General features: G+C 37.8%; 1 protein-coding gene across 3 annotated transcripts in view; it reads right to left on the bottom strand.

The window, feature by feature from the left end:
• Positions 1-3,409: 3,409 nt before the first annotated feature.
• Positions 3,410-22,270, bottom strand: part of cd34 (CD34 molecule) — a 29,595-nt gene continuing 10,734 nt past the window's right edge. The window contains exons 3-8 of one of the 3 annotated variants that reach the window (XM_053482593.1): positions 15,648-15,701; positions 14,242-14,388; positions 12,598-12,860; positions 6,494-6,640; positions 5,783-5,885; positions 3,410-4,215 (exon numbers count right to left, since the gene is read on the bottom strand). In XM_053482593.1, the coding sequence (XP_053338568.1) occupies positions 4,208-4,215; positions 5,783-5,885; positions 6,494-6,640; positions 12,598-12,860; positions 14,242-14,388; positions 15,648-15,701 (722 nt within the window). In that variant the 3' untranslated portion in view covers positions 3,410-4,207. Of the gene's footprint in view, positions 5,886-6,493; positions 6,641-12,597; positions 12,861-14,241; positions 14,389-15,647; positions 15,702-22,270 lie in introns of all 3 variants that reach the window. The other 2 variants (XM_053482591.1, XM_053482592.1) reach the window with 2 other exon arrangements.

Genomic DNA, 22,270 nt, shown 5'->3' with positions numbered 1-22,270 from the left:
TTTGCATTGGGCAGCAAGTAAGTTCACTTCTATTTCCAAGTTCCTTCGGGCAGTAAAATGTATAATATAAATAAATGCTATATGCGTGTGTGTATTTTCATTTTGACATGCTGTGGTATATTTGCCTTACAATTCTTTGTGGGAAGATTTTTATTATAGAAATGATTAAAAGGAGCATTAATAAAGCAACATATACTATAATTTATAGACAGCACTACTGTCAGATCCATGATCCTGTAGAACATGAATCAACAGTAGAGTAGAAATACGTTTACAGGACAACTCAATAAAATATCAAGCCTCTATGGTCACAATACTACATGGAATAAAGGGGCTATGCACATAGTGATATAAAGCAGTGTAAAATATGACTGTCTGTTAAAAGAGGCAAGGACAGACTTTATTATTTTATTTATTTGATGTCATGACAACTAGTATGAAACATATGTAGATATGAGAGTAGGAAATTGTTTATCTGGGCCTGTTGGTGGGTCCTGGAGTTTAAAAGGGTTAAGTAACAAAAAACTAGTGTAGTTTTCACTGGGCTATAAATATAAGATAACCTACAGGAAAAAAAACTTTAAGTTTGTGAAGCAAAAACTTAAAATCCTAAAAACTTACACCTAAAATCAAGTGTTGTCATTATTTTTTTGCCATGCCCACCATCATTCTGTTAGACCAATTAAGTTAAGTTTTTTTAAATAATTTTTTTGGATTTTTTTCCAGATTTTCTCCCTAATTTAGTCATGTCCGATTCCTCCCCTTTAAGGCTACTACTACCAATTGGTCAGGAGGGCCGAAGACTATCCTGTGTTTCCTTCCACACTGTCTCTTTGGGATGCGTCTCGTGTCTGGGGATGGTTCTCTCTACCTAGAAAATAGTTCTGGCCTCGACTAGTGTTGGCAACTGTTTCTCTGAGGACTTTTCCTTTCGATAGTTCAGGACTGGTATTTCATACAAGTCTACCTGAGTTTTCAATAACTAACTGGACTCCATAATAACATCAATTAACATCAACTGAACTGCCTGCCACCTAACACACAGTATGAATGCAGATCTGCTTTCTGTTTCACCCAAATGAGGATGGGTTTCCTGTTGAGTCTGGTTCCTCTCAAGGTTTCTTCTTACTACCATCTCAGGGAGTTTTTCCTTGCCACTGCCGCCCTCAGCTAGCTCACCAGGGACTATCTGACCATTTGATTCATATATGTTCAAATTCCATACAAACTTAAATAATTATTTTGATTGTGTAAAGCTGCTTTGGGACAATGGCAATTGTTAAAAGCGCTATACAAATAAAATTTAATTGAATTGAATCCCTTCCCTCTGAGAGAGCTTGGCCAATTAGCTCTCTCTACACCTCCGGCTGCAAGAGGTTACAGCATCACCTGGGAACCAAACCAGCAATCTCCAGGTGATAGGAGATCGCTGGTTCCAAACACACTTCCAAAAATTTATTTAAAAAATATATATATATATTTTTTTTTTTGTAAAGCTACTTTGAGAGAAAATTTTTTACAAAATTTTCTCTAATACAGAAAAGCTTTTCCAACTAAACTCACACTTGCTCTTGTTATTTACATACCTTTATATTTTAATCATACAATACTTACTGTCCGTGAATTGCAGTTTATTGACAGACATTCTGTATGACCTTTAATATGTGATATTGTACCCACTATTTTTTCTAAGTACTATAAATCTACTGCATTGTCCTTGCACTGGTTCAGTCTGGCCAGCGAATGTCAGGTGAAGTGATTCACATTACGCTACTGACAGTTATGATGATCCGTGACACAGAATCAGCTTCTGGAGGCAAAAGTATACCTATTATAATAAATATGGTATCATAACTTTATTATTTGTTTTTAGTATCAACGATCCCTGGGGTAGGGTTTAAAGTAAGAAAAGGAAAAAATATATATTTTCCCTGCTTCTCCTGGGCACAAGTGAATATCCATGTGATTTTAAGCCTTTGGTCCCTTTTATTTCTTTCACTCATAATCTTTTACACCTTTTCTCTCACAATTTCACTGACAATATCAGACTCTCGCAGGGTGCTCTAAGCTCATCCAGCATTGTCTGAACCTTGACACATTCTTGTCTTTTTTACTTCCCCACTAATATGTCTATTCCTCTGGCAGTCTGTGAATGGTGATAAAAACACGACAGGTCTCGCAGCTGCAACAACATACATTTACCCCCACCCTATAAGGCAACTCCCTCCTGGTGTGTGAGCATGTGTGTATGTTTAATCCCTCACTCCTACAATGACCTTCATTTATGCAGCCTGCTGGACACCAAGTATTATGGTTATCAGTAAGATTATAAGTGATTTCAATCCAGTGAATCAATCAATCTTTAGATTGCACACAGTATACTTTTAATTATATCATACTGATCATGTGTTTCATTGCTAAAATCTCAAAACATTTTATCAAGTCATCTTAGGCTGTTTTTCAAGTCATCTCATGTTCTTTTTATTCCTGACAATAATACTAAATCCTCTCATAAGGGATTGAATGTTATTATTTTATGTCACTATAGGTTTTCTGTTACACTAACAGCTGTGGTGCTCTGGGTTCGATTCCCAGTCAGGTCTAGCCACTGGGGGATTGGATGCGCCAAAGTGCCCCTACTGCCAGCTCTGGGCCTGTATAAATCAGATAGCTGTGTTGTGTCAGTAAGGCTGGTGTAAATTCTCTGTCACAACAAAGGTTATGTCAACATAACTGCCTCAAGTTTTTTTTTCTAAATTCATCTATTGTTGTTATTCAAAAACATTATCTATTTTTGCACCAATTACCCTATGACCTCAAGCAGATTTTGTGATGTGCTATTATTTTTGCAAAGCATGGCAAATTTATGGTTTATGTCAAAGACTGGAGAAAATCCGGAAGTCACTTGAGCATCTTTTGATTGCTAGAGAGAGATTCTTATCAATACAAATAGCAGCTGAAATCATTAATAATTTTCTTTCCATCTTGAGTGTAACCAGACGTCATACAAGTAATTAACATATCTTTATTTTAATTAGAAACAATAGAAAATGTATGGATGTAGTGTATATCAATAAAGAAAAGATTGTGAATGCTGAAATGTTTTTCCACACCCAGTTTCTGAAAGTGGAGAGATTTCTGTGGTTAATAATTCAGATAAAAACACACATGGATAGCTGATCTTGCTGAGGAGGTCCTACTGGGGTTTGTAACAAATCCCTTTACAATGATGTCATCGCTCATACAGGCCAGCTGCTTGCACTTAAGCTATATAGTCTTTTCAGATCTGCAAGCTATTTTATTATATTAAACCCTATTTTTTTTTAAAAGTATGTGTCTACACATGAATATCATTTGATGCAAATTATTTTAAAATGTAATATTGTAAATAAAAATATTTCATACAATCTTAGTTTTCAAAACTTTATTCGAATTTCAAACTTACATCTAAACAAGTTCTTCAGCTTATAAGAAATGTGGTAGACAGAGCATAGACCCAGAACAGTCAAATTTTAAAAACAGGAAAAAGATGAATTAAATTAAAGAACTGAACATTAATAGTCATGGCTACCATGTGAAAACAACTGATATGTTAAACATATTACTTTGGGAGTCTATGTACACATTAAGCGAGCTGCTGAATTCTGTTTATTGTTCATCTTTGGTTTAATTGGCAATTAACAAGCAATTATTTTATTAAAATTGCAGAAGTATGACAGATTTCATGATAGAGCACTATATTCAAGCTTTGCAATTCCAGAGATATTACAAAAGAGCCCAATACATGTGTAGGACTAATATACAATTAAGAAGTGTGTCTTGGTCAAATGTAAAGGTCACCTTCCTTAGCCACCTTAAGCTTTGTTTTACAGGGTCTTGTGTGAGCAGTTGTTTGCAGTGATGAAAAGGAGTTGTTATCCAGTGAAGGCCAGCACCGAAGTGCTGTGCAATGACCAGTACTCTCCAAATCCTCACATTGTCAAATCGTTTTATAAACAAAAGGTGGGCAGTACTGCTAACATAAGTACATATGCTTGTATCAACACAACAAAATATGACATCACTCATACTGAAACTTTAAAAATGCAATTCACACATGTACATAAAAAAATAAGAACAAGCAAACAGAGTTTCCACATGTTTGATCATTTCATTTCTTCAATAATTGACCCAGAGAAAAGTCTTTGACAGAGATCCATATGGAGGGTTAGGAATCTGTGGGACATGAACAGGGATTAACTCTGACCAAGTCATTATACACTTGTTGAAACCAGCAATCAAACATATCGCAGGACACCTACCCAAAGCCAGTATTTAACATCAGCTCAGAGAGACACTGCTCCTGCACTCTTCACATTATAATAGACTAACATTATATAATACTATATAATAGAGCAACATTGTTTAATACTGTATATTTAACAGCTGTTTTTATTATTACCCAAACAACTAAACTTTTTATGTTTAACTTATGTAGGAGATGTTTTTAAAAGCTTTAATGGTGTGTGGAGAGGATTAGGGATATAACCAGATAACAAGAACCTGGAGTGGGTTTACAGATAATGACTTTTAAGCGAATAATGCTCAATTTTAAGAAGGATGCATGTTAAGAATGAGCCTATTTTGTGATTGTTTTTGTTGGCTCCGTCCACTCAGAATCGGGGCAGCATAGTTAAACGTTTTACTTTTAGTCTGGAGGTAAATTAACTAGATGATTTAGCAACATTACGAAGCAAAAATACCCGCAGATATTTATAAATAGCTGTCAATTGATTGCCAGTTCCCACCCATCTCTCCAATCCAGGACTTCCCTAACCAGTCGCAGCTGCCAAAAAGGCAGAGCAGCTATCATGTGTAATGTAAGTTGGTGTTGTAACACATATTAAAGAAAAGAGCTATTCCCTTTCAATAGAGTCCATTCACCTGTGATTGGCTAGGGACACTGTGCATGAGCATGTATGCTGCCCTTTGAAAAGTTTTAATAGAACCGTCATTACATACTTGACTTGAATGTATACATTGATTTTACACAAATAAAATGCATTACTTAAATCGACGTTTATTGGTTCCATGTGAATTGATTTACAGTAGCTCGGCTCTAAATGTAGTTTAGTTTTATATAGCTAACATGATTAATTAAAAAAAATGTGTAAACCCACACAAACATTAAATGGAGCTGTGATTTGAACATACTACACTCACACTCAGAATGGGGCAAACTACCCAGCACACCACAGATGCTAATTAACCAAATAAACACTAGGGCAATAGATCACAGTCACTTCATAGGTCTGTGTGCCTTTTTTTGAGGTAGATCTGAATGCATCCTCAATAACAAAGTACTTAGTGAGAAACAAATTGGTCAGGTTGCTTATTAATTTTCAAACAAATTTATGTTCGATGTTAGTTATAAAGTGTTTCAGTAGAAGCTTGTTAATTAAAGAACATTCTTATGAATAAGATAATGAAGTCCTTAATATTACAAATGCTTTGGGAAACCCACCCCTGGTCATCATTGTCTTAAGAGCCATTTCCACAATAATCTGTGCAATAACCTTCATTATGTATTAAATGTATTGCGATAAAGAGAAATCCAAAAAGGGAATCTGTGCATTTGTTTTACCAGTTCCCTAGTGTTGCTCGCAGGCCTGGGATAATGAACTTCAACCCACAGCCTGTGTAGTCGAGATGGATTCTCACAGCTCAGTGTCAGCTTTGGCGGTAGAGTGACCATTGGTGGCGGCTGGAGGATTTTGGATCTTCACTGCCTCTAGGGACTCACCATTCAGGCTTGGCTTCTCTTGGTTCTCAGGTGGGTTCAGAGGAGCTACAGACACCAAAGTGTTCCCCTGGTTATCTTCATCAGCCATGCATGACTCATCTGCCTGGGTGAAGCACATAAATAAAATGTATACATTTTTAAATTATAAAAATAATTTAATCACTTGCAATGTACGCATGATAAAAAAGGAGGTTTTTGATTAGGTACATTTGTTAGTTTAACCTCTTTTGTATGAAGCACACATTGATAGTACTATAACGCTACAGTAAGGGATAATATTTCACAGTGATAGAGATATAGACATGCATGCAAAGAAAAGGATTTCTGATATTTCATCGACAATTTAACCACTTAACCACAATCCTAGCAAAATGTCTCCAAATTTTTATTTACACCTTGTAAAGTGCTACCTTAAATCTAGCCCCTCAGAAACTTTTTATATAAAACTTATATTAACTTTTTTTTAATGAATTGTCTTTGTGTATGTGTGACCACAATTGGATGGATATTTTATTGAAGCATTATAAAACAACGACAAAAAAAAAAAAAAAAAAAAACAGTTGCTGTTGCTGTACCCGATACTTTTACCAGAGTAAGTAAAAAGGAGATTCATGCCTTTGTGTCATTAGAGTGGAGAAAAATGTGTGTGTGTGTGTGTGTGTGTGTGTGTGTGTGTGTGTGTGTGCACGCGTGTGTGTGATTTGTACTCACAAGTTTTATTCCACCTCTGGCACTGGTGGGACAGTGGTTCCTCTTTACATACATTCCGATTAAAGCAGCAGCAAGGATTAACCCGCAGACCAGTATGGGCACAAACACATTTTTGGAATTTCCCTGTGGAGGCGAACCTTTATTTTCCTGCATACAAAATTAAGATAAACAAATTAGCTACAGTTTTCATATCAGTTCTAGCAACTTTTTAAGTATGTAAGTATGCCTCACGGTTATATGCTTTAGGATGACTTTTACTCATAATGAGTTAAGCTCTTTTACTACTGTTATGGTCTCTTTGTAGTTTCTCTACAGTTTAAAAACTAGGCACAAGCACTGGGAATGAAGCCTATCTAGAGGCCACTTTTATTGCTTGGCAAAGCATTGAGCCCCATTTATCAAGCTGGATATGAGTGGATTTATTCAGAAGAAATAATATTATGTGTGTGAATGCATCTTACTCCAGGTCCTCAGTGTGTGCCTGTGGTGTGAACTGATTTAAAACAGGATATTAACTGGATATTTACAGTAAAGGTTAAATTTATTAGTTTGTTTGCAGCATTTTCAAGATGCCCCCATTTATATTGACTTATACATGTGTTTTGGAGTCTGTATTAAAATACACATTTTCATGCCAGTTCCTAGGCCAGGGCCTAAGAGTACAATTGAGAAAAAATAGTTTTGTATCATTAGCCTTAACTAAAAAAAAAAAACAAAGAATGGAAAATATGCCTCAGGATTTGGTTTTACTAGCATAAGAAAGAATCAAATTAATTTCTACTTCTGGTTTTCAGTTTTACCATTAACAACAAATTTAAACAAATCATTTCCCCTGTCTTTTAACATGTCATTAAATATATGGCAGGGACAATATGATAGTGTACATGTTATGTACTAAATATCATTAACTATAAAATATTGACATAATATTGGGTATTAGTTAAAAGACTGGTTAATGCAATTTGAGAGAGTCTAAGACTATATCCAAATAAAATGGTAGTGAATGATTTAATATGTCACTTTTACAGTAGGAATGTAATGCATCTAGATTGGCATCACCATTCTATTCCATGGCACTTCAAATGTGCACTACATTTATGTCAGAAAAAGGTTTACCTTGAGTAAAGTAAGAATGTGATGCAGATTCGGATATGAGCATTGAAATGCCTCTGGAAGCATTTATAAATCATTTCCTCGTTTTGAAGTCATGAGGGTTGGGGATTATAGGGATAGTGGAGATAGATAATTTATAGTATACTGTAATTTACTCTTTTTTAATTTACTGTCTATCTTCTCTTTTACTCCCAGGACCACGATCAAAAAATGTGGGCTAACATTATAAACATTATGCACATGAATCTGTATGATACTACAAAGATTTCCAAAGCTTCACAGCGAATTGATTTTCAACCACATACAGTATCCCCGTAGTCACAGACTAGGTGCTATAAACTACAGTTTAAGCATTTGTGACTTGCCTGGCTTTGCATATTCATATCTGTGTATTGATATTTGTGTGTACATTATTGGCAGATTTGTGTTTGTTTTTAATTAAATATTTCTGTAAAATAATTTACGTTTTATCCGTCTCTACAAGACTGTTTGATAGGTTTTGTGAAAAAATTATATATAATACTGCATATAAGCTTTTTTCTTTCACATTAAATTTAAATTCTTCTTTCATATTCGTGCTATGATGTTGTTAAAGGTTAAAAAAAAGTCACAAAAACTAGACAAGCCTTGGTGGGCCTGAGATGTGATGAGTGTGAAGGTCATAATCTATGGTTTATATACATTTCTTACTCGTCAAATCATTTATCATGCCCTCCTGAACTTTCCTCCTAAAAAGGGTAAGGTTTTCCTTCAGTACATCACTCTTTTTAGAATAAAAATATTATGATAAATAAAAGCAGACTATAGAACCTTATATTAATTGTGACTTATATTAATCAATCATATATTGTTTGCCATGATTTTTCCATTAAAAACAATATGTGGAGCCAATCAAAGCCTTCAAAATGCCCCCTACAGTGGAGGAGATGTGCCCTTTTTTCGGGTTGTCACCTACAGTATGATAATTTAATTCATGCAACGATATAATTCTTTATTGTTTAGCTTTATTGTCATCAGAACACTTTTAATCACATGCTTTTCATTTAACCATTCAAATACTTCACGGATCTGTATGAAAGCAGAATCATTATAATGTAGGTCTATGTGGCCCCTAGCTGGAAAATGAAGTACAAGATATAATAATAGAGATAAGTGCTTATGCCTTTTCTAGCAAGCAGATGTGACATTTCATATGAAGAGCCTCTGCCAGTCCTCTGCAAGGACACAAGTGTGGCTTTAAAAGTGGTCAAGGGAGAGCCCTATTCATGAACAAAACTCGCTGTGATAATCCAGTCACCATCTGTCACAATGAATTTATACTCAATTGGACCGGACGTAATTGTTTCACAACAATTAATAGCAGTTCTTTGCTATTTTTCTTACCATCCCTCGCAATGGAATGATGTATTATTATTTTTATTTTTTTTTACAGATTCCACATGTTATGCCACAGACCTTCACTCTGCTTCCTGTGCCTTAGTGGTTACAAACCAAGGCAACTGGGAGTGGAAGCACCTGTTCCTTCACTGGCTAAACTGTAGTGTGAAAAGATAATTTAGTGCTACCATAAAAGGACAAGTGGAACAGGATCTCCATAGTCTGGTCCATATGCTAAATCACCCCAAACTGCCTTATCCCACACATTAATCTTCCTTAACTGCTGGTTCCTTCCTTTGCATTGTGCAAAGATGTAGATAAAGACTATTGCAACTGAAAACGAGCCAGACTTACACCCATTTTAAATTACATGAGCATAAAACAATTAGTCTACTTCCTGTTTTATAGTCTCACACTATGCGGTTGGTGTTTAGGAGAAGTTACAAGCTCTCAGTACCATACATTTCTAGCTATGCATGTTCTAATGCTTTAATTCAAAATTCTTTAGTGCATCTTTAAAAAAAATAAATAAATAATATGCATGCATTGCAAATATGCTATTAGGTTATTGCATTAATAAAATGAGAAACATAATATATGATGGCCTGTGATTTCAGATTAAAATTCCATCTGGGCTTTCCAACCCTAAAGTAGATTATACACTGATATTGATCAGCCATAACATTATGACCACCCACTAATACTGAGCCCTGGACTTCACTAGAACTCTAAAGGTTATGTAGTGGTCCCTGGCACCTACAACTTAGTCAGCAACAATGTTCAGGTCGGAGGTACATGTCAAAGTAACATATATATGAGTGACAGGACCGAAGTTTCTCCAGCAAAACATTGCCCAGAGCATCACACTGCCTCCATCAACTTGCCTTCGTCCCATAGTGCATCCTGGTGCCATCCCTTCTCAGGCAAGTGGTGCACATGCACTCAGCCATCCACATAATGTAAAATAAAACATGAATAAAAAGTGATGTTCACATACCCATTATAGGCGCTTTTGGCAGTGGACATGAGTCGGCATGGGCACTCTGACAGGTCTGTGGCTACACAGCCCCACATTCAAAAAATTGCAATGTACTGTGTATTCAGACACCTTTCTATCTGGATAAGGATAACCCAATATAAATATATATATAGGAATACCCCAAGAACTACAATTTTGACCCAGTCATCTAACCATCACAACTTGGCCCTTGTGAAAGTTGCTTAAATCCTTATGCTAGGGCATTATTCAAACTTCATGTCAACTTCAGTGGCAAAATATTCACCTGGTGTCTTATATATCCCACCCACTCCCAGGCACCATTGTAACAAGATAATGAATCTTGTCAATGGTCATAATTTTATGGCTGATTGGTGTAAATATTAATATTGTATTGTGTTGTGTTGTATTGTATGAGCATTTTCTAAAATGTGTTATTTCTCTGATACTACAAGACCAGTAATTACAGTGTTTAACACAAAAGGAAATAACACATTTCACTTTTTAACTGTATATAGTTGAATTAAATTTAAGTTGCTAATTCTGTAGGAATTATAAATAGTAATGTCACACACTCACTCACTCATCATCGTCTATACCGCTTAATCCTGTGTACAGGTTCGCGGAGAGGCCTGAAGACTATCCCAGGAGACTTACTTAAAAGTAACCTCTAAGATGAAAGCTTTGCTGTCATAGGAAACATACTAAATGTTTTGAAGCACTGACACACAAGACTCCCTTCAGAGTACAGTATAGTATACTGTAATATTTACGTACTTATTAGATATTTTATTGTACCATACTGTAGCAGCTCCAGGTTTTTTTTTTTTTTGTACCATAGCAGCTTCAGGTTGGAAGAAAAGTTTAAGAATTTTCTTTGTTTATATTTTAACTATATTGACATGACAGTAAATAAACAGTAAACTAATTATGTATGATCATATATGATGTAATTACAATAAGTAATAATGATCTTATTGAACTAAGACACATTATTTGCGTTATTTTCCAGAAAACTTAAAGAAAAAAAAAAACATTGAAAGTACATTATGTTACAGCCTTGTACTTGTGTAGATTATTGTATGTGTGTGATTTAACTCTCTAAACCATGACTGGCTAAATAAAAATAACACCCTATCCATATGCTTACTATGTCAGTTACAATTTAAACACCTGTGGGTACAAAATAGATTTTGGAGTATTTGGTAGGAGATGTCCAGGGGGACATACTGTATATGGTATATGATAAGGACATAGATGTTTGTGATAAAAGAGTCAAAGTTAGCTAGCCATTTTGCTGGACAATTTATTACATTAACATAACTGAATAGTTAATGGTAAACTTCTATTAACATACATAAAGAGTAATTAACTCGTAGTTCATAGCGAATAGTAAGAAAATAATGTTGATGAAGAACTACTCATTATTTTGCATAATATTCATGCAATCGGATACATACTGTATAGCAGCTCAACACTCACTGCATTTATAGCAAAATATTAAAAAGCATATATTGCTGTGAGGGTTACCACTAGAGGGCACTGTGCCTAGTTTGTTGACTCAGTTTCCCAGAAGGCACCTCGGTCAGGTGATGAAAGTGCTCACTTGAACCGAGGTAGCTCATTAGATCTTTATATAAATAGCTGTTAGTTCTGTGAAACTTGGTCAAGCATTATTTACTGTCAGTATTATGTGGGCATTTGTCTTGTCTTGTGCTTAGGTTTATCATGTAATATGTAGAAATTTAAGAAGCTCCAGATTTTGGTTATGTTCATGTTCCTTGTGTTTCTGTGTTTGTGGAGCTGATTCTGTCTCGTGAAGTGTTGTTTGTTTCAAGGTTTATGTAAGTAATGTTTGGTGTGTCCCCAGTGTTTCTATAGCCCTTCGTATGTTTAGCTTCCCTGTATGTCTAGCTTCCTTGTGTGTCTAGCCATGTAAGAGCTTAGCCGCTAGCAGGTTTAGCTGCTAGCAGGTTTAGCCTCATGTGTGCTTGGCATTTAGTGTGCTCGTTCTCCAGTGTAGGTTCAATTACTAACGTGCTTAGGTACTAACCCAGTTAGTTACTAACCTGTTAGTCCATCATCCACATCGTCCATAACCAGATTAGCCACTAACCCCACTAACCATTAACGAGGTCATTCAGCACTCTCCTGTCTCTAGTCTCGTCCTGTTTCTAGTCTCGGACTGTCCCTAGTCTTGTCTTGTACCCAGCCTCGTTCCATCTTGTCTTTGGTCTTGTCTTGTTTCAGTTCCAGGTTTAGTTTGTCTCGCTCTTAGCCTATAGTCTCGCTCTTAGCCTTTTGTCTCACTCTTAGCCCTTGTTAAGCTAAAGAGCCTATGCTATGCTACGAAAAGCTGAAGAGCCTATTTAGGTTTAGAATCTTGTGTTTGTAGTTTGAGTCCTTGGTTTGTTTCTTTGTTTGTTTAGTTATTATGTTTATGTTGAATAAAAGACTCTTTATTACCATCATCCCCTCTGCGCCTATGCCTGCATTTAAGCCCACGGCAAGTAACAGCCCATTACCACCAGGTCATGACAATTGCTTTTATTTTTTCATGGATTTTAGTCATATATTTTAGTTATTCTTACAAATAATGCATGTGCAAATCACTCACCTCTTTTGAAGTTTCCTTGACTTGTTTGGTTTCATTGTTGGGTTCAACACTTTCCATTGTGCTGCCTTTGGCATCGGCTTCACTGAGGTCGTGCACCACAATTTGAGTTGTGGTTGTCTTAGAGGTAACTAGACTTTCCTGAGCCGGTTCTTTAGTAGTACTTGTGTCTGTCTGCATTTTTGGGGATCGTTGGAGTGTATTGTTATTCTGTAACTCCTCTGAAACCTGGGGTATACTGTCAGCATGATCGTTAACTTTATTAGCTGTAAGAAGAAAATAATATAGTTATGAATAAAGATTTATATTAGAAATCATATTTTAATTTTTAATTACCAATGAGAATGGGCTTAATCTTTGCTTTTCAAGCAAGACCACAGTACATGACTTTTTGTAGACATAGACATAGATTTTTACCTTTTTAATTATATAATTTACCAATTGTGCAAGTTCTCCCACTTAAAAAGATGAAAGAGGCCTGTAATTTTTATTATAGGTATACCTCAAGTACAAAATAAGAAAATAAAATCCAGAAAGTCACATTGTAGGATTTTTAAAGAATTTATTTGAGAGGTATGGTGGAAAATAAGTATTAGGTCTCACAGACCTGTAACTTCTTTAAGAGGCTTTTCTGTCCTCCACTCGTTATTTGTATTAATGGCATCTGTTATTAGTATAAAAGACACCTGTCCACAACCTCAAACAGTCACACTCCACACTCCACTTTGGCCAAGACCAAAGAGCTGTCAAAGGACACCAGAAACAAAATTGTAGACCTGGGTGGGAAGACTGAATCTGCAATAGGGAAGCAGCTTGGTGTGAAGAAATCAACTGTGGGAGCAATTATTAGAAACAACTGTAGCCGTCGTCCTTGGCTTGCTCATCAGGGACAATCATATCATGATAATCTCCCTCGATCTAGGGCTCCATGCAAGATCTCACCCCAAGAAATGTGAGCAAAAATCCCAGAACCATACAGGGGACCTAGTGAATGACCTGAAGAGAGCTGGGACTCAAATCCTGCAGTGCCAGACATGTCCCCCTGCTTAAGCCAGTACATGTCCAGGTCCATCTGAAGTTTGCTAGAGAGCATTTGGATGATCCAGAAGAGGGTTGGGAGAATGACATATGGTCAGATGAAACCAATATGTGCATGTGTGAAGAAGCCTTTTCTCACCAACAATCACAAACATAAATGTCTGGAGTTTGCTGGGACTTCAACTGTGACCATGTGCTGTGGTCAGATAATAAGAGACTGAGATAGAGCTTTTTGGCACTAAACGCTCTAAGTGTATTTAACATAAGATAAGTATGTGGAAAAGCATCTCATGCCCACTATGAAGTATGGTGAAGGATCTGTGATGCAGTGGTCTTGTTTCTCTTTGAAAGGCCCTGGAATTAATATCAGGGGTGCCAATAATTATGGCACACATAGTTACATTTTTTCCTGGATTGTGGTTCTATATTGTTTAAATAAAAATAATCCATTAAAAGCTGTCATTTAGGGTAAGCAGGACTGTACACACACACACACACACACACACACAAACATACACACACACAAATATCTGTACATAGTGCATTATTTGAATAAGCATAATAAAAGATTGGTAAAGAAAGGAGACATGTGATAAGGAGAGTTCTTACCTAGAGTAGTTGTGAGGTTCATGGATTTTGCGATACTCAGGTCAGTTGAGCCTTTACTGGATGTCTGTGTGTTCTCAGGAACATTGGGGTAATTTGTAATTGTACTTGTTGCACTTGTAGAGAATTGTGAAGACACACCCTGGTAAGCTAAAGAGAAAATGTTGATTATGAAAAGCTGAAACAAGCAAATGCTAATGCAAGACTATAATTTGAAAGATTTGTGACAGAATATGCAATTATTGTGATATGCAATTATAACAATGATTGTAAAAAAATTGTGAAATCAGGGAACAGAAAGCTTTGTCATCTGTTATCTGTCTCAAAGTCACAACATGAGAAAAGATATTGAAATGTTCCCAAATGTCGGTTTCCAGGTAAAAATACTAAAACTTTCTTTCAGCTTTGAATTTTTCTAAGTAAAAGTAACAAACATTCTCATTAAGGTGATACATACTGTGTTGGTCACAAAGAAACAAAGGCTACCCTCAGTAACACACTGCGTCACCTAAGCCAGTACATGTCCAGGCCCGTCTGAATTTTGCTAGAGAGCCTTCGGATGATCCAGAAAAAGATTAGGAGAATGTCATATGGTCAGATGAAACCAAAAAAGAACTTTGTGTTTGGAGGAGAATAAATGCTGAGTTGCATCCAAAGAACACCATACCTACTGTGAAGCATGGGGGTGAAAACATCATGCTTTGGGGCTGTTTTTTTGCAAAGGGACCAGGACGACTGATCCATGTAAAGGAAAGAATGAATAAATTGTTTAAAAATGAAAAGTGGCTTTCAGCATGACAATGATCCCGAACACACCGCTCGGGCAACCAAGGAGTAGCTTCGTAAGACGTATTTCAAGGTCCCAGAGTGGCCTAGCCAGTCTCCAGATCCCAACCTCATAGAAAATCTTTGGAGGGACAGCCCCAAAACATCACTGCTCTAGCAACAACCCCAAAACATCACTGCTCTAGCGACAACCCCAAAACATCACTGCTCTAGCGACAACCCCAAAACATCACTGCTCTAGAGGTTATCTGCATGGAGGAATGGGCAAAATACCAGCAACAGTGTGTGAAAACCTTGTGAAGACTTACAGAAAACCTGTCAAAGACCTCTGTCATTGCCAACAAAGGGTATATAAAAAAGTATTGAGATGATATATGGATAATCTCTGTGTCTTAAAATTACAACTGACTGTAGTAGTTAATGTTAATTAAATACCTAACTCCATATGTGTTATTTTATAGTTTTGAAATGCCCGGTATTTTTGTAGAATTTGGAAAATAATAATGAAGTTTGCAATTCATCCCAAATTTTTAAGCGGTAGTGTATACACCTGTACTGTATATAGTGCATCATTTGTATGAGCATAATAAAAGTAAGAAGACATGTGTTTAGTGAGTTCTTACCCTCAGTAGTTGCGAGGTCTTGGTGGGAGGTTGTGCCACTCATGACAGTTGAGGCTGTATGTAAAGTATATAAATATATTATATTATATATTTATATATATATATGTGTATATATTTAAATTTATGTGTATATGTATGTGGATATGTAATTGCGTTACTCGCAATCCAAGGTTTTACTGTGTGTATATACACAGTAAAACCTTGGATTGTGAGTAACGCGATTTGCGAGTATTCCACAAGACGAGCAAATGTTTTTAATAAATTTTTAATTGGAAAACGAACAAGTCTTGGTTTACGAGTACCAAGTATTATGTATCACGCATCCGCTTTTTGTTTTGACGCCGAGCGTCACGTGATCACAACTGAGCCAACGGTTTTTCTCTCTCTTGTGCTGCGGAATTGTGGGTAATCGTCTCCCCTGCTGAGTTTTAGTGCGCATCTCTTACTGGTATAATCAGCATCCATGCACACGTGTACTGTTTCCTATAACACTGTGACCACGTGTGTGTGCGTAAAACATATTTTATTTTGCGTCTGTATGCGTGTAAAGCAAAAGCAAGTCTTAAAAAGGTTAAAAATCCATTTTCTCTTTCTGCTCAAGACTCAGCCTGCTCGATGTGTCTATGTGCATACACGTCATTGGACACCGGGCCATACACACACAGACACACACACACACACACCTACACACACACACACACACACACACACAGAGACCTCGTCCTACTTTCACCTTCACAGACACACACACACACACACTCTTATCTCTGCTCTACACAGAAACACTGTTCTGTCGCGATTCTTTTTAAAGGTAAAGTGCAGGTTAATTAGTTTTATTTTAACTTTACAGCAGTGATTCCGTTAGTGTGTTGCTCAATCGAGTGTCATTAGAGCAGTGGTTCTTAAACATTTTCTGTCATTCCCTACTTAAGGGGCGGACGAATTTTCAAGCCCCACTTGTCAACAAAATAATAACGAAATCGGCCAAGTTTACTATTTATTGAAATATCAATTTCTAAACCAATAAGATCAAATAAAACCAAGTTCAAAACAGATAAAATACACTTGCAATTGTTATAACAGGCTTACTTTGTCACTTATCTAGAGCTTTATTTCAAAGAAGTCGAGTGGCTTATTAACGTTGTGTGTTGTCTCTAAGTGTCTTTCTACTTTGTTGGGTCTCATCAGTTTAAAACACCAAAACACACACGGGTCTCTCCTCTGCCCCCACCATCCCCACCATGAATCCAGGCGCAACATAGACTTCATCATGTTTTCCTTTCGGCTGGCTTTTTGGTTGATTAGGCTGATAGTGCTGAATCACCTGCTTTTTTGTGGTCCATGTAACAAGTGTATCCATTGACGTTATTATGCTCACTACATACAGTACGCTACTGACCCGGTTTGTGTCCACGGTAAAGTTAGTTTTATATTCGCATCTCCGAATTCAATAGCTGCGTAAATAAACCTGCAAATACAATATATATAATATATATATATATATATGCGTGTGTGTGTGTGTATGTGTGTGCGTGTCTGTGTATACTGTATGTGCTGTATATGTTATTAAATTGATTATTAAGAAACCTGACCTCGACCCCTGTCAGCTGTCCAATTACAGGCCAATATCAAACCTCTTGTACAGTATCAGTATGTAGACTTAAATGGTGATTATTCTGCATGCTCTCTAGTCGAGTTTGGTGTTCCACAAGGGGTTAGTTTTAGGCCCACTGCTTTTTTCCCTATACATGCTTCCTCTAGGCAACTTAATCCTTAAACATGGTATTAGTTTTCCTTGTTATGCTCACGACACACAGTTATATGTCTCAGCAAAACCAGATGAGAAAAAAACAGCTTACTAAAGTTGAGCAATGTGTGCAGGACATAAGAGATTGGATGCTAATTAACTTCCTCCTGCTTAATCCTGATAAGACAGAAGTTCTAGTCATAGGACCGCATTTAGCTAGGAGTAAGATTTTAGATCACACTGTAACTTTAGATGGCCTTTCTGTTCCATCAAGTGCAACAGTAAAAGACCTCTGTGTGATTATAGACTCCAGCCTTTCATTTGAAGCACATGTAGATAATATTACCAGGATAGCATTCTTTCACCTCAGAAATATTGCCAAGATAAGAAATACTGTATACTGTTGTTAACGGTACAGAAAAACTAGTTTATGCTTTTATTACCTCTAAGTTGGACTATTGTAATGCCTTACTGTCTGGGTGTTTAACTAAATGCATAAACAAGCTTCAGCTAGTCCAGAATGCAGCAGCGAGAGTTCTCACTAGAACCAGGAGATACGAGCACATCACACCTACCTTATCTTCACTTCATTGGCTCCCTGTGAAATTTCGCATTGAATTTAAAATACTACTCTTGACATATAAAGCATTAAATGGTATTGCGCCGCAGTACCTGAGCGAACTGCTAGTGTCTTACGATCCGCCACGCCTACTTCGATCGAAGGATGCAGGCTGCTTGTCAGTACCGCGTATTATGAAAACTACAGCTGGGGGGAGAGCTTTTTCCTACAAAGCCCTAAAATTATGGAATAGTCTTTCAAATAATGTTTGGGACTTAGACACAGTCTCAGTGTTTAAGTCCAGGCTAAAAATCCATTTATTTAATCAAGCATTTTTATAAATAGATTTGTCTTGGTAAAAGGAGCAGAACTGGGGGACTCATGGACGTAGAGTATTATGGGGACCTGGTATGTTTAGATGCCGTCTTCCTCACTCTCATTGATCACTCAGGTTTGTTGACAGTGAGGTGATTGTTTGCTTTACATCCCAGGGAGCCCTCAGGTCTGTGTTTCCTTCTGGCTCTCCCCTTTTAGTTAGTCCTGCCGGAGTCTCTGCTTGCACTCTACACTAAATATTCATTCATATTATACATTATGTGACCGCGACCATAGCTAACTGTTCTCTCTTCCTCTCTCTTTCTTCCCTCTCTCCCCCCCCTCTCTTTCCCTCTCTCTGTCGAGCTACACATGTCATTCCTGAGCTGCCAGTGATCCAGACTCCCTCTGCCCTCCGGACCTGTCTGACCCATCCTGGTGCCCCGCTTCTGGTTGGAGATCTTGTCGCATGGATGCCCTGTGTGTCTCTTTGGAATGCGTCTGGTGTCTGGGGATGGTTTCACTTCACCATTAAGACGGTTCTGGCCTCGACTAGTGTTGACACTTTAAGGACTTGACTTGGCTGCGGTTGCTCGATAGTTCAAGATTGCAATTGTCTCCAATAACTACCTGGACTCCATATTTACATCAATTAACATCAACTGCTATAGCTAAACGGCCTGCCACCTAACACACTGTATAAATTCAGATAATTTTCTGCTTTCTGTTTCACCCAAATGAGGATGGGTTCCCTGTTGAGTCTGGTGTCTCTCAACGTTTCTTCCTATTACCATCTCAGGAAGTTTTTCCTTGCCAGCAGCTTGCTCACCAGGGACGATCTGTTCACCTTGATTCATGCACACTTCCATACAGACTTAAATAGTTCTTTTGATTGTGTAAAGCTGCTTATATATATATATATAAATATATATATATATATATATATATATTAGTGGTGGGCCGTTATCGGCGTTAACGTGCTGCGTTAACGTGAGACTCTTATCGGGCGATAAAAAAAATATCGCCGTTAATCTATTCACAAAGTTGGATTGGGAGCTGCGTTTATACTACGCAAGCTATGATGACTTTCACCTTGATATTTTAGCGCGGATGTATACCTAGCCGAATTGCACTGTAGGGGCGAGAACAAGTCTTCGAATCTGTGTGTATGCCTACTGTGAATTAGCACATAAAACATGACGTGCTAACATGGATGCAGCTATGAAGCCGCCGGGTTTGCTTCAGGGAAAATTTATTTTTAAGAAGCTTCCCAATGGAAACCTCGACAAGAGTAAGGTTGTTTGCACCTTGTGCAATGCGGAATTAGTTTATTGTAGGAGTTCTTCCAGTCTTAAGTACCACCTAAACGCAAAGCATCCCTTAGCTAATGCGGAAGATGCCGGGCCAAGCACTAATGTAGTGCAGGGGAGGAGTCATCGTCAAACTACTATGTTTGAGTGCAATCGAGGCAAGCCCGTCAGCACAGCTCTATCAGCCAAGCGAACTAATCTCCTCGCTCAGTGGATTGCCACCAGCTGCCGGCCCATCAGCGTGGTTGAAGATGATGGGCTCGAGCTTGTTCTCCAGGCGGCAACAGGTGACCCATCTTACAAACTACCTGCGAGGCAAACTATTATGAGGAGAATACATGAGCAGCACGCCGCAGAGAAAGCCGCAAAAGACGAGAATATGGTAGAGGCGAGATGTGTAGCACTGACTGGGGACCACTGGACATCTGTCAACAACAATCGGCGTTACTGTACACCTCATCGATGCCAGCTGGGAACTTCACTCCTTCGCTTTAGGTAGGCTACGTTATGCAATTTTAAATGATATAATTTAATTTAATTACTTAGCATATTAATTACCATGACACCACGAATTACCACCACATTATGTTTGCTTGATGATTGCTAGTTGTTTACTACTAGTAGTGAACTTATTCTGATCTACTTTGTCTGTCCGTTAGGTGTGATGAAAACAGAGGAGCGTCACTTTGCAGAAGCGTGTGCCAGGCAGTTTCTCGATGTCGCTAATCAGTGGGGGATAGCTGACAAAATCAGCACTATTGGAACAGACAGCGCTCCTAATATGGTGGCAGCAGGGAGGATACTGCCATTCGAGCATTTGCCCTGTGTTGCGCATGTTGTACAGAGAGCTATTGTAATGTCACTTCGGGAAGGTGGTTTTGATGGTGCACTGGCCAAGTGCCGTAAAGTGGTCGGACATTTCAAACACAGTCCAGCCAACTCAGACGAGCTAAATGTCCAGCAAGCCTCCCTTGGACAAGTTCAGGAGCCACTCGTGCAAGATGTTCCAACACGGTGGAATTCCACCCTTGAGATGATCAAGCGCGTGAGGCGCAACAAAGACGCACTGCACACAACGCTGTCTCAGCAGAAGCACAATCTGGCCCTCCCAACAAATGCTGAATATGAGAAGTTGGCAAAGCTAGAGAAACTGCTGGAGCCATGCAGGTATGGTCTACAAAGATAGCGTTTTCATGAATTGTCATACAAGTTTTTTTAAATGTTACTTTGTATTTAAGAAACACGTGCCCTTAAATGTAATGTAATTAAGAACTTTAAAAATGTGTAATCTAAGTTAAATTAATCAGTCATGATTTATTGATTGCTCTGTTTCTGTCTGTCTGTGTGTGTGTGTATGTCTGTGTGTGTCTCTGTCTGTCTGGTTCTGTGTGTGTGTGTGTGTGTCTGTCTGTCTGTCTGTCTGTGTGTGTGTGTCTGTCTGTCTGTGTGTGTGTGTCTGTCTGTCTGTCTGTGTAGGTACATCACCGAGCTCCTTGGTGGGGATAAGTATGTATCTTGCTCTGTGGTTCTACCTGCCCTGTGCCACCTCCAGCACGCAATGAAAATCTCAGATGATGATCCTGCCTATATTGTGCGATTCAAAGCTGCCTTTACCAAGGACCTCAACCAGCGGAGGGAGAATATAAACCTGGAATGGCTTAAGGTATGACCAGAAGATAACTGCATTGTTTGACCATTATAGACTGTTAAGGCAGTAGATCGGTCAATGAACAGATGAATGAGTCATGAAAAAATATATGGAGGTTGGAAATTGGTGAAATTTTCATCAATCAATAATTATTCTTTTTTATTCATCAAAGGTGGCGACTGCTCTAGATCCACGATTTAAGGACCTCAAGTGCTTGCCCAGAGCAGAGAGGGAGCCAGTGTGGGCAAAGCTAAGTGAGTTGGTGGAGGGAGAAGAACCTGCTCTGCAGCCACTCGGGGAGGAGAACCCTGAGCCACCCAAGAAAAAAACAGCCCTGCTACTGATAGGATCAGACTCAGAATCAGATGAGGAGACACCAGAAGACAATACTGTGGAGAGGTACAAGGTAGAGCCCAGTGCTAGTCTAGATCAGTGTCCACTGAAGTGGTGGTCGGAGCACACTGCTGTCTATGGTAAGATGGCCCACATTGCCCGTAAATATTTGGGGACTCCTGCCACAACTGTCCCATGTGAGAGACTTTTTTCTTTAGCAGGCCATATTGTGCAGAAGAGGAGATCTAGTTTGTCACCAGAAAATGTGAACAAGCTGGTCTGCCTGAGTGACTGGTGGAAGAAGCAAAAATAGAGCTTGGACTAATTGACACAAAGCTACTGACTGTAAACAGTTCATCACGACCTCTTATGTACGCCTACAGTTCAAAACTCATGTTTAACTGAATAAACAGTTAGTAAACACTAAGTACATCTTAGTGAACATAATTTATTTTCATCACCAATTATCATAGTAGAACAGCTTTCTCAAGCAGTTTGTGATGCAAACCCGTTCTCAAAGACTTACTTTTTGTCATTATTTGGGTAGCACACATATATGTCTTCGGCAGACTTCAAATGAGCCATTTTAATCTAGATTAATCTAGATTAATTCCAAAATTACAGTGAGATTAATCTAGATTAAAAAAATTAATCTATGCCCACCACTAATATATATATATATATATATATATATATATATATATATATATA

Source organism: Clarias gariepinus, chromosome 22 (assembly GCF_024256425.1).
Source record: "Clarias gariepinus isolate MV-2021 ecotype Netherlands chromosome 22, CGAR_prim_01v2, whole genome shotgun sequence".
Lineage (NCBI taxonomy): Eukaryota > Metazoa > Chordata > Actinopteri > Siluriformes > Clariidae > Clarias > Clarias gariepinus.
Note: the sequence above shows the minus strand (reverse complement) of the source record. Positions and strands in the feature narration are given on the sequence as shown.